The sequence below is a fragment of the Alligator mississippiensis genome, chromosome 14 (assembly GCF_030867095.1).
Source record: "Alligator mississippiensis isolate rAllMis1 chromosome 14, rAllMis1, whole genome shotgun sequence".
NCBI classification, from domain to species: Eukaryota; Metazoa; Chordata; order Crocodylia; family Alligatoridae; genus Alligator; species Alligator mississippiensis.
The window spans coordinates 7,917,155-7,930,479 of NC_081837.1; the positions used below are offsets into that span (position 1 = coordinate 7,917,155).

The 13,325-nt window shown below is 44.7% G+C and overlaps 1 protein-coding gene across 5 annotated transcripts in view; it reads left to right on the top strand.

The window, feature by feature from the left end:
• The window catches only part of RAP1GAP2 (RAP1 GTPase activating protein 2), a 318,779-nt gene that overhangs the window by 128,119 nt on the left and 177,335 nt on the right, over nucleotides 1–13,325 (top strand). For 4 of the 5 annotated variants that reach the window (XM_019493274.2, XM_059717108.1, XM_014608109.3 and 1 more), the window contains one exon: nucleotides 9,587–9,622. In XM_019493274.2, the coding sequence (XP_019348819.1) occupies nucleotides 9,600–9,622 (23 nt within the window). In that variant the 5' untranslated portion in view covers nucleotides 9,587–9,599. Of the gene's footprint in view, nucleotides 1–544; nucleotides 685–9,586; nucleotides 9,623–13,325 lie in introns of those variants that run through there. The other variant, XM_019493269.2, reaches the window with a different exon arrangement.

Below are 13,325 nucleotides of genomic sequence, written 5' to 3' on the forward strand. Positions count from 1 at the left end.
TGCTTTTTAACTCTTATCCTCCCCATGGCGTCCTTTGGAAAATGGAAACCTCTTAAATTGCATAGGATTGTTTAAAACGTCCCATAGGAAGGGGACATTTCTAGGATGCTTCTAATGGAAGATTGTTATCATTGGAGTGGCCATATCTGAATTTCCACTGACTTTTATGTTTTATACCAAGGACAAACTGGCATGAAATGTGTCATCCAGCTGATGGCAGGGTCACCTGTTGAGCCGGGCTTTGCCTCAGGCTGCCCCCAAACCTTGTGCTCGAGTATGAGACGAAATGCAATGCGGAGGTATTGAAAAGCCTGAGAAAAAGGAAACTGAAGTTTTCTACACTTTTCTTAGCGAGGCTAGCAAGCAGCAGCCAACCCAAAGGAAAGACCCCTCCTTAATCAGCACTCGCACAGTGTCTCAGTGCTGGGTACAGGATGCGGTAAGAGTGGCTTCCCCCCCTCGTCTCCCGCCCTGCTGCTCAAAAAAAGTCTCAGCACAGCTGAGGGCAGATCAGTTCATGCCTCGGCCGTGTCTCCTCTCGGCGTGGTTCCCTCAACTTGCTGCCGGTGGCGGCCCTGAGGTATCGGCACCGGGGGCACAACTAGCGACGTTGGGGAGAGAGGACCGCTGAGCAGCCGTGATGTTTCAGAGGAAGCGCAGCGTCTCCTTTGGAGGCTATGGATGGTGGGTGACTTACCCTCTGCTTGCTGGGGTAATGGTTAAGAAGGGGGTGGGGTGGAAGTTGTTTCATGTTTAGTTTTCTTTGGAAAATCTTAACCACAAATGCTGGAGGGTTTCCTAGGGTCTACTTTGATGTAGACCCTGCAGAGGAAAGGGCTTTCCCCCGAGCAGTGTGGTTGGAAGGAAATGGGTGAATGCTTTTTAGGGTTTGTCTTTTTCCCCTTCCTTCTGATCGGTGAGGGGGGTAACCCCTTCTAGGTTTCAGTTTGGTGTTTTTACAGGACATTTCTCTTCTGGCCAAAACACTTGATTGTGTTGATGCGAACTGGTAAGGCGACATGTGCATAGGTTTCCAGTGGCTTTCATTGGCTGTATATTCTGTAATAGCAGAGATGCATTGTGTTGTGCTGCAGTTAATCCAGTCACTTGACATCTTCCGCTTTTTAAACAGAGTATTACAATGCACGTGGGAAAAGGCTGTTTTGTTTCCTACCAAGGGGTTACAGTTCAAATCTATCCAGAGGTCTTGTCTGATTTACTGCGGATCCTTAGAGGCCAGGATGAATTGTCAGCCATTGATTGATTCATCACTGTACCATTTATCCTCCCTAGTTATTGCTAAGGTTGTCACCTGCTCCCTGATTTAAAAAGCATATTATTTTTGATGTGCCTTTTCCCAGAGACATGTTGACTTACACAGGAAATATTTTGAGGAAATGGTTTTATTTTCCCCTACCAGACAGCAATTTATTTTCTGCCTGTTCTAAGGGGTCTGGGAACTTGTGATGAGGTTACAATTGATGGGTGCACCAGCAATTTTTTTTTTTTAGTATAAAATAAGCTGATTTATCCATTGGACACAGGTAAAGCATAGGGAGAAAGAGGTTCCTGCCATGATGCTCATCTAATATCTCACTCTCATTTGAACTTAAAGGTATGGGAGGGTAGTTCACTGACCATTATGCATTGGACTTGGTATTGAGCCTGAAAGGGACCTGCTTTATCCCAGTGTTGGTTGTGATTGTAGTTTTAAGTGTACAGATGTTTCTTTTGAAATATGCTGAGTTGACAATGCCAAACCCCCCCCCCCCCAAAAAAACCCCCCAAACCATTTTGACTTCAAGTTGACTGAGGTTTTTGATGAAATTCTTCTGAGTGCCTCACTGTGTTAAAGTGGAAGAACTTCCTTTGAGCAATCTTGTTTTGACTTGTAGAAGTTAGGAAGATTGGAAGGAAGCACTTTTATGAGGCCAGTTAGAGTTCAGGAATCAGGTTTTAGCGTATTTGTTTTGTGGGAAAACTTCAAATTTTTGTTTCAATGTTGGAAACTCAATATGTCAGAAATTCTGAGTCTGGACCAGCTCTCAGTTGAATGTAACCAAGCACTCATTCCTCAAGGCTTGCTTGGGATGCTGCCATACTTATTTGATGTAGGTCGCCACATGTCAACTTCAAATGCAGGTAAACTAGCTTAAAAAGACCCGTAGCCCTGGATTTTTATCCCCTCATTGGAACCCCAGGAGGACCTTCCCAGAGGGGCCGATCTAGACTGGCCAGTATGGCAATGCCTGAATCGCCTGTGCATGCAAACTGAAAGATGAAAAACAAACATGATCAAATAGGACTACTCTAATGACACGAATATATGTGAGTGCGGTGAAGTGCCCACCTGCTCATTTGCTGACTGTGAAGCACCTGCTCATTTGCTGACCAGTAAGAAGATTTGGTGAGACCAGTATGAAGGAGGACCTCGCTGCAGCAACAGAAAGAGCTATTGCTTGTGCACAATTCTGGAAACAAAACAACCTAGTTTATGACAAGGACACGAGGAGAAAATGAAGAAGATCCACTTGTTGGCTGGCTGAATCATTCAGGTTGCATTGCTTTTTATATCTTGGGTGTGAATAGATAAAATGCTAAACATAGAAATAGAAAACATGTAATCACTGTACCATATTGTTTTCTTTCATGGCGATGTGGAACAAAGGACAAAGCATCAAAGTTTCTTGCTTTTTGGATTGCCATTTAAGCATGGATGAACCCTAAACTGTGTTTTTTTTGGGTGGGATCAATGTCTTCCTGACTCCAGTATCTTCTGATGTAGAGGAAAACCTAGGAACCTGTCTGGGTGGCCAATTCACATGGGATGTATGCAGTACTAGAGATAAGTAGATGGACAAAATACAGGTCATGGGGTGTGGAGTTAAGGGGAAAACACATATATATTTTTGTGCTTCCATTGTGAAGACTTCCAAATAAAGTTGATTGGAGAAACACGGTGATCATGCAGATTGTTTGGAGAGCCAGGACTTTGCAAACAAAGCTTGCAGTTTTTGCTGCAAAGAGCACCTTTCCCATAATTTAAACCTCACTGTTAATCTAGACCCAAGTTCAGTGTGTTGGCTCATTTGATTAATCTGGGCCCAGTTATAATGCTCTTGCTCAGGTGGGATAGTGCTCAGTCCTGTCTTGTTGAAGTTCCTGGAGCCAGTGTGTATTTGTACTATTTAACATGCAGAATTCAGCCTCTGAATGTCGTAAGCCAGCGATTTTCAACTTTTTTAGACTTGAAGCACCCCTGGATAGACTCAAGGCACCCCTCAGAAACCATCAGCTGTTTGTTTTCACTCTTTTTTGGACTACAGAAAAACAATAGAGCAATTCTTCTGTTACGAAGAACTCTTTAGAAAGTCTACAACTGTGGATTTATACGTGAAATCTCTGGGTTTATCTTGTGAATTGTGCTTTTAGGCCTAACAGTGCCAAAATTGTGGCACCCCATAGCACCCTAGAAAGGATGTCAAGGAACCCCAGGGTGCTGTGGCACCCTTGTTGAGAATCACTGCCTTAAGGACATGAAATAATATATCAATATAGCTGATGTGTCCTCCAAGGTGAAGGAGGGAAGTACTAGCAGATTCCAAGACTAAGGGGCTAGGATTCATAGATATCTGAAACACAGGGGACTTTATGCTCACTCCAAAAAGGAATCGTTTATCATTGGAAATTTTGAAGACCATGAGACCCAAGGTTTACATGAAGAAAATATAGCTTTGTGATGTGCCTCCTGCTGTTTTTCCCTGATGGTAGTCTTGTTGATCTAGGGCAAGGCATTAGTAACCTTTTCTGTTTGAAATAAACTGAATAAAAAGCAGCAGCAGCAGTGGATAGAGTACCAGTCTGCTTGAATGCATTTAATGCACTGAATGCCATTCCTCTGCAGGAAACCATAGGGGCCTTGGAGCAGAGGACTCAGTTTAGAAATCTTAACAGCAACCAATAAGTTAAAGAGCTCCAGGTGCCCAGACCATCTCTAAATCAGGCCAGTTTCCTATAGATGGATATATAAGAGCAGTGAAACAGTGCCCTACTGGATCGTCCATCTGCCCTAGGACCAGAGCAGTGGGCAGAACCAGCTGCTGCAGAGGAAAAATCCTACAGAAGGCAATTATGAGATTCCTCCTACGCCTTGGTACTGAAGTCACTGGCTGCAAGTATAAATCATGAAGATTTATAACTCTTCCAAAAACACCTCTGCCACCGGCTGCTCATTAATCTAACTCCAGATGCCCTTGATGTCTACACCAGTGGCATGGTAGGGGCTGATACCCAGACTCAAAAATCTGGCTTTGCTTTTACCAGGGTAAGAGAAGCTTTGCTTCTTTTAGCCACTGCTGTAGCTAATGAGGGTCAGGACTGCAAGGCTTGGTCAGTGCACTAGGTGTGAGTTAGTGAGAAGTGATTTCCAATGGTGGTGTTTTAGCTGAGTGTTAAGTAAAACAAACAAAAAAAAGCCACTTCTGTTTACCAGAAAGGAAGTGACCTGCTAACACACAGCACCTTGCATCTCTCCATCTCACCACAATTGAATAGAGGTGTGGCTGGCGGGCTGGTTTCAGACACACCCTTTCTGTGAGAACCCTGAGAATAGTGTTTGCGAGTCGCTGGACAAAGCTGCGCTCCTCTTCCTCCAGTACTTGCTAGTTTCCAGCACTGGGCGCGTTGTAGACTAGTTTTGCTTTCCTGGCTGCATTTCTCTCTGGGTTGAGTGAATCTGGCTCTTGGCCAACTTGGGTGATGACACCCTTGCACAACAGTTCTCTGTTCTGTTTTTCGAAGAATGGGGAAGAGCCGAAGTGTGGCAGGAATCATAACTAATTAGATCCAATGGTGTGGGAGAAGGGATTATGACTATCCTGTTTTACAAGGGGATGTTTAAGCACAAAGAGGAGAAAGGGTAGGATGGGCATTGGTCTGAGATGGTTAGGAATAGCAGCATATTTTGCCTCGCTGGACATCATGACCTGTGAGGTCCCTCTGATTTTGGGACTCAGGCAGTATTATGCAGCGAGTTAACACTGGGGTCAAGAGTTTCAGATCACAAGATCACAGTGCCCTTTTGTAATAGAAATTAGAAGTAAAATAAACTGCCTGCAGTGATAACCGCTGTCTAGTTACAGATCTGGTTCTGAAAAAGCCAAAAGCTCTTACGATGGACTCCTTATACCCTACTGCTTTTAACCTGTGCCCTTTCCAAGAGCTGGCTCTAGGCAAAACTCTGTTTCTATCAGGTCTTTGCAGCCTGAGGCCCATGGACATGTGCCTGGAAGTGGGTGACAGGTTTTTGTCCCCTTTCCCCTCCCAGAATCTGTTATATCACACAAGTGCATGTGCTGCCCAGCCTCCAAGCGAATGCTAGGACTGTGTATGTAAGCCATGGAGGCAGAATCAAAAGTAGCCTGGGAATTGTGGGTGGCAGGCTGTGTGTGTGAGAATTTAAAGTTGTGAAGCAGGAAGACCTGCCTCGTAGCAGGTGATGCCTGTGGTTTTCCTCCCTAAGGTGGGGTCATAGTAAGAGTGTGGAGACTCCTGATTAGAACATGTCCTAATTATAGTCATCTCAACACTCTAGTTTCCTGAAGCAAGGCTGTTTTTCTGGGTAGCAGACCAACAGATTTCTCTCTGAGTTTGCATCGGCATGAAATCCATTTTCTTCAGCTCTGTCGTGTTGCCTATAAATATTTCAGCACGGATCCTCAACGACCAAATGGTATCATTTACCCACAATCCACTTAGCTCATTTGCAGTAGTTAAAAAGTTCAGGCAACAGGAATTTGCAGAAATATGCTTTTAGGTTCAGCTTGACTTACTGAGACCTGAGAACGGCTTTAGCACTTAGCAGCTAATGATGCTTTTCAATTGACCCTGCCTAGAGCTAATTTGGGAGTATAGCATAGCATATTTATTTTTAGGGGCAATAATGTGCTCAGTCTTTAGAAACTGAGAACATTAGTGGATGTTAAAGAGGGGCAGTGAAGTAAATTACTTCGGAGCCAAGTAAAGTCTAGGGGGAAATACTCATCCACTTCCATCCAGCGAGAGTCGGATTAGGGCTCTGAGCCTTCAAATGATGAGCTGTATCCTGCAAGCCCGACTCCTGAGGGTACCTCTTATTCACAGGAGTAGCAGCTTTGCTATTGTCCTTGGATTTTTTGACCCCGTTGGCTCCAATCCCTAGCACGGGGAACAAATTGTTGGAGTTTGCAGCAGTGGAGCTCTAGGGGAGGCTGAACGGGTGACCTGTTGTGTCCTTCATGGGCTCAGCTTTTCCAGTGTTACTAAAGGTCTGAAGGGGGGAGTAGTGGTTCTTATTAAACCTTCCAAACAATGTACAGTGGAGGAGAGAGTGCCTATGCTATGCCACATCTCGTCCTGAACCATCACCCCAGATGCACCGGCTTGGGCAGATCAGGTCCAACTCCTGTCCCTGCTTGTGCATTACATAGCTATACACCTGCAAGACACTAGTGAACAGAGGCCCTCTATATACTTTCCCCTGGCCCATGATGGAGGGTGAGGGTACAGTACGGCTGTGTGTCAGACACCTCTGCGAGACATTTGAGAGAGGATCGCAAAAGCCTCTGTGCTGCAGGGAAATATAATTTGTGAAGGGTGAACTGTTGAATGGTTTTGGCGGGTTACTGAGAAGGGCCTGAGCTGGAGTAATGACTATTTTGCCCTTCTATTGAAACTCTTCTCTGGGCTGTAAAAATATTACAAAGGTAGGTACAGATCACTATCTCCCCTTTCATAGAGGGAAACTTGTGCTCAGAGAAGGTGATTGAGTTGCCTTTTCAGGGAGCTACTGTCTACAGAAGTGAAACCAAATCTACTGAGTCTTGTCATTTTTTGAGGTTTTGACCTTGAGAAGAAAGAAACTTAACATTTTGAGAGGAGCCAGCTATGCAGTCTTACTGTAAATATGGCTTCAGCAGGCCCAACCCAAATCTGCTGGAAGGTTTGCCACTGAATAAAATGACCCATCACCAGGCCCTGCCTGGCTGAGGTCTCCAGCCCGGTGTGTCCCGAGTTCCAGAAACAAAGAAATATGGGGATTATTAAGGGGTTATTGTAGATAGTAAATGGGATCAGAGCCAGCTTGCCCTATGGTTTTATTCTGCACTTGTGAAACATTTGCTGGAAGAAGGGAGGAAATACCCAGTGTATACAGGGGAGGTTAAGTTTAGCACAACTGGCAGGAGGACATTGCATAAGAGTTAACATGCGAGATGTGAATGTGGGCTAGACCTAGCTTTATGTTCAGCTCCTTTGTAAGGAGAGAACATGCTGTGTTTTCAACGAGAGGCTGATCTCTTGCACAAATGCCACTCTTAATATCACCATTTTCAATGAGGTTATTTTAAAGTGGCATTAATGTAAGTGACATCAGAATCTGGCCTGGTGTTGCCTAGCTAACCTGTGAGGCCTGCTCTTGATAGGGGAGTTTGCTCTTTGGAGTCAGCTCAGGTAAAGTTGCTTATAGATGGGAAAGAATATTTCAACGGCAGTAAATGTTTCCTACGATTGCAAAAGCAGATTCTTTTGATGTATGGAATTAATTCCATGTGATAAATTGCATTTGCGGTTGCTGCCAACAGACCCGGGTTTTACATTTTGAGATATTAATCCTATCTGTTTTAATTAATCTTGAGGTTGCCTTAAGTGCTTCTCTCACAACTATCATTTTTAAAAGTCCCAAATAAATAGACAATGACTTGGGATCGTAAGCCCCTAGGAATCTGATAACTTGATGTGTTGTTACATATTATGAGATGTCACCTTCAAATGTTAATTGCAGCTTCCATACAGCCATGCTGATGTAGGTAAAAGGCCATTGTACAGATGGGGATATAGAAGTACAGACGCATGAACAGCCGGGTGATAGCATAGCAGAGCCTGATTTTTTTATACATAGCATAGCAGCAAATGGAGATTGTAGGATTTCTTATAACATTCTTGGTGTATTTGATGTTGTCTGGACTCTTTCCAACCTATCAATCTTGTTAGACTGGGCTCATCTATAAGATACAATTTCTGCCTTTCATCTTTCAATTATAGCTCTGATTTAGTGCTTTAAATCCTCTGTGAATGATCTGTATCTGAGCAAGCAGGCAGGCAAGCTCATGGCCCAGTGGACATGTCCCTGGTCTGGGGTCCATCGGCAGGTTTATGCCACCTTCAACTGTGCTAGGAAATGCTGCTATGCAAACAAGCCTTGCTGTCTGCAAGAAGTCTAGTATGATTGCTACGCACATTGTGTGCCCAGCACTGCTCTTAAACCTTGGGTGCGCTGATTGGCACATGCCCGGAGCCACTCTAACAGTGACAGCAACTTCCAGCTCTTGTCACACGTGTAGCAGAAGCAGTGGGCAGGGGCTGTGTACCTGGAGAGAGGTTTAGCTCTGCCCCAAGGGACCTGGATGCCTCTGTCTCAAGCCTCCCACGTGAAATGGTGCAAATCACTTCAGCCCTGTGTCCACACACACAACTATACTTTTTGGAGGAACAAAAAAGCCTTTGTGACAGGCTTACAGATACAGTGAGCTTGTTTTAATCCTGTGGCTGCCAAGATGGATCTTTTTAAGGGGAGGTTAGGGGTTAGGGAGAGGAACCTGAAGGTATTTTCACCAGGTGAGCATTTTTGTCTGTCTGCTCATCTACCACTTGGCATAATGGTGCCCTGAATATAAGCATAGGGGTGTCCGATCTGCCAAGACTATTGTTTCATTGTGTGGTTTAGATCACTAAGCCAAAACACTACACAAACCTCTCCCCTAAGCTGCTTGTGAATTGACACTTTCATTTAGGGAGAAGGTATGCCTTAATATATTGAGTTACAACAAAGGGTTCAAGAAACCCTTTTTTCCTGGATTATCAACCAGGGCAGAGTGAGTTGGGACATAAAGATGCTCTGAATACAAAGATCCCTTCCATGTAGTAGTTATGCCTTACCAGAAGCTTGAATAAAGATGAGTGCAAAACCTACAAAGGTCCCATCGATTGCACTGGGAGTTAGGTGCCTAAATACCTTTGTGGATCTGGATCTGACTGATGTAGAGCTGACTGGGTTATTTCTGATTGGCCGTGGAATGATATCCTGTGACAAGCTAGGAGCTTCCACTCTGGGGAATAGCTTCACAATAAAACCTCATTGTCCATAGTAGCATAGAAAAGACCATTTTAGTAGTCAGTGTGGACAGCTGGCTGTTTCTGATCTAAGTTTTGCTGCCAATGGTTGTTTGCTTCCTGTACATCTCTGGAGCTTTAAATGATCCAGCAGGATCTTTTTAATTGGTTACCAACTATATACAATTCATGAGTTATCTTGTTGCTTACTTTCTGGTGTGGTCAAGTAGAACATGCTATTTCATGGTTGAGCTTTTTGCATTGATGAAAGTCACTCCATTTGAATATATTAAACTTCAGAAGGAGAAAGCCAGTCTAGTCCATCTTGTCAGCAACCCAGAGGCCACACAATGCATGCAGGAGAAAAAGGACTGGGAATGTCTAGAAGATCCAAACACCAGTGGATATTTGGTAACTCTTTTCTTTTCCTTTTTCCCAGGATTGACAAGACCATGCTTGCCAGCCTGAAGATGAAGTAAGTAATTGATTGGATTTTTCTCTTATATTATGCTACCTTTGTGTCAGGCTTTTAAATAGGTAACTACAGAGGATCTGATCAACTAGTTTGGCTTTTGGGCTTATCAGTGGGTTTAGATGTGTACTGTGGTGTGACTTCTGAGCAAGTTTATCTTTAGTCAAGGTAGAGTTGTGGGCCACCACCCAGCTGATGAATCCATCCAAGAGCCTATCCACAGGGTGGACCAGCAGGGCTTCCAGCTTGAGCACTTTTACTGATATCCACTATGACACTATGGTTTGTGAGCGAGGTGGTATCTGGGGAGCTCCTCGGCTTCACTTAAATCAGTGGGGACCAACCTTTTTTGGCAGGTGTGCTACAAATAAGTCCTACACCCTCCCTGAGTGCCACTCTGATCCCCTTCCCCTGCCCATGCTGTGGTTCTGCTTTCTGCTTCCTTCCCCGTCCTCCCTGCTTAATCTGCGTCTCTGCTTTCTGCCACTGGGCTCCCTGCTCCCTCCCCTGCCTGCTGTATGCCACATATAGGGACTGTTTGTGCCACAGCGGGGTGGGCCACCCCCCATGTAAACCAACATCATTGTTTTGCCCTGTTAATAGAACACAAATTCTTTCTTCATTTGGGATCAATTTACTTCGCTGCAGAGGGTCCCCAGCCCAAGATATAAGCATGACTTAAAATCCAACTTAAACTCTCAACACAGGACTTGAAAGGTGTCAAGCCTAAGTCCCCCTCTAGGTCATTTGGGATGGGAAGGTCTCCTGAGGAAAGAGGTGGCAGCCCCATTCATTTGAGTAACTGCAACCTTGGAGAACAAGGCTTCAGTGGAGCCAGGATTTCACCTGGAGACTTTCAAGACAATAGGGACCCTTACAAGGGTCCCTTCTGACTCCCATGTGCTGTGTGGCTGACAATGCATGGGTAAGATAACAGTAAGCCTTCTACTTCTCTGTTTTTGATTATTTCCTCATTTCGTTAGTGGAGCTATTTTTAGGCACCTCACACTGCTTATTTTCCTCTGAAGTTCAAGGTGATTCATGTACTCAGCGATTATAATAAATACAATGACTGTCTTTAAAATGGGGCTAAGGCTGTATAATAAGACCATCTAATTTATAAGCCGTTCCTTTGGGGAACTCAGTGGCATTGGCCATCTCTCACCTTTATGACACGGATCACCAGCACCTCTGCTTCTTTGTCTTGTACTACTGGAAAAAATGGATCTGCTTTTAAATCAAGGGGTTTCTCCATGGGATTATGCTGTAGTTGGGCTGTATTGCTTTTCCACTGCTCCCTTTACTTATTGCTAGGCACAAATTCATCATGTTAAATACATTATGTATGGCATTTTCAAAGAAGCCTTAGGGAGTCCGGTATCAAACCTCATTAAAATTCACCTAAGGCTGCTTGGGAAAAATCTCAGGTGAGGCTGAAGGTGGCTTAAAAATGAGGATGTGCCTAACGACCCTTTCATCCTTTTGCACTGCATGGAGGCAACTGGGTTAATTATACATGGCGGAACAGGAACATTTACTGGAGTGTCCTACATCCCTGACAAATGACTCACCCACTAGCTTATTGACCGTGTTGGGGGTGGGGGGGGGGGTGGGTTGGTTTTGGAAACAGGGAGATTAGCAAGGATTTGGTTTTGTCATGCACAGGAATGGAAATCAGTTGTGAGATGTCAGTGGTCTGGGTAGTGTGGTTGTTACTTGCCAGCCAGGTGAAGGCAGAGTGTCATGTGAATACAGCTATATTGCTGCCAGGCCCTAAACTGCATGGTACTGTGTCAACATACCCTTTCTGCTAGCTCTGCTGCTAGCACATTTAAAGAGGATGTTTAACTCACTGGTGCCTAGTCTAGGCTAGTGGTCCTAATGTGGTTACTGCCACAGCAATGTTGGGAGGTCTCTGGGTATATCCATACAGCAAAACAGTGATGTAGCATAAAGGAGCTTAATCTGGTGTAGGTGGCAGTGTAGCTTAATCAAGCAAGGGAGGGGAACACATAATAGTGTGAATCAAGGTTTCAGACCCGGTGCCATTGCTACAAACATCACAAAGCGCTTCATCGTCCTTTTCCATTTTTAGCAATTCCAGATCAGTATCGCATCTCCAGCATCTTGCACGATGCTTTCTCAAGGTAAACATCATCCTGAGCTCGCTGTCTTGACAGACTGTCAAATCTCCCTTGTTAAGCTGACAGACACAGTGGCTTCCACCTGGGAAACTTCTGATGCCTTCCTGGATTTTCGTGTGTTATGGATTGGTTTCATCACTTCCTGGACAATTGCTATTTATGAGTCAATGAGCTAAGGCAATAATATTCCTAGCTCCAGGCGACTCTTGCTCATCTCAGCTCTTCTCAGAGTTTTTCGTCTTGTTCCCTATAGCTTGGAGGCGAACCTGATTTCCACCCACCACTGCTGAGGTATCTGCTCTGCTGTCTGTCATTGGGAGACCATTTGGGTAGAAGGTGCCCCTATTTATTTGTCTGAGAACCTCACTGAGTAATAGTGATGTCTGACGTCTGCCTTAGACTCACCTGCTCTCATTCCTGTTTCAGCTCTGGCCCTACGTTGTAGCAGCTGCCATTTTTTTTTAAATCTGTGCTCACAATTTAAGGTCTGAACCAAAGCCTATTGAAGACCCTGCAAAATTTCCCAATGTGCTTCTTATATGGTCAAAATAATGTTTGGTTCCCGCTTTGCCAGCATTGCAGTAAAACTTTATTAGTTAAAGCAAATGATTGCCGTATTCCATTTCTGGGGACAGTTACAAGTTCTGCAAGTGTGGATCCTTTCACATCACTGAGACAACACAACCTTTTCATTTATAGAGAAGCTCTTGAGGAAACTGTCCAAAGAAGGCCATTCTTTTCACTCAAAAATAACTCAAAATAAGAGCATAAAGCACAAGGACTGTAGCTGAAAATGGAGGGCTGGCACTGTCAGGGGCTGTGAAATAGGCTGAATCCTCTCAACACTTTTGGGGCACTCAGCCCCTTCCAGAATCCTGCCCCGAGTCAAACGCAGGCCCTACAAAGTGTCTGACTTATCTCTCTTAATCTTCAGAGTGAACTGAACCTGCCCTAGAGAGAGAGGCAAACATCAGCACCTCTCCTTTCAGCTGGGACCAGTCCAGAGGTGGGCATTGCTTTCACTGCTCTGAAGTTCACGAGCTCCTGGTCTAAGCTCTGCCTCACTCCCTATAACTGAGAGTATTTTTCACATCTGCCGTGACGGCTGATGACTCTTGCTGTCTTCATGTTTCACAAAAGATGCTGGGCATGTTTCCAGAGAACGAAGAGCTAGTGCTACTGATGTGGCAGTAATGGCAACTGCGTCTCCAGGACATGGACCATTTTGCTATGGGCTGTATCCCTAGGCCTTGTCCCCAGATCTTGCAAAACTATTTGCTAGCATTGAAACCCAAGCAAGGAGCTCCTGACACAGAACTCAAGCTGTATTATTTATTCAGGTGAAGTCCAGTGGGTCAGGGGCTGGAGCTGGGTTCTGTCCCCAGGCCCATCCCTGACCAACTATGTGACTTTGGACAAGTCACATCCACACCGTTTCCCTTCCCACCCCTTATCTATCCAGTCTATTTTCTTGTAAGCTGTTTGTGGCAGGAACTGTGTGCATGTGTGTGGCCCCAATCACAACTGATACATCCATGCTCTACTTCAAAGCAAACAGTAAT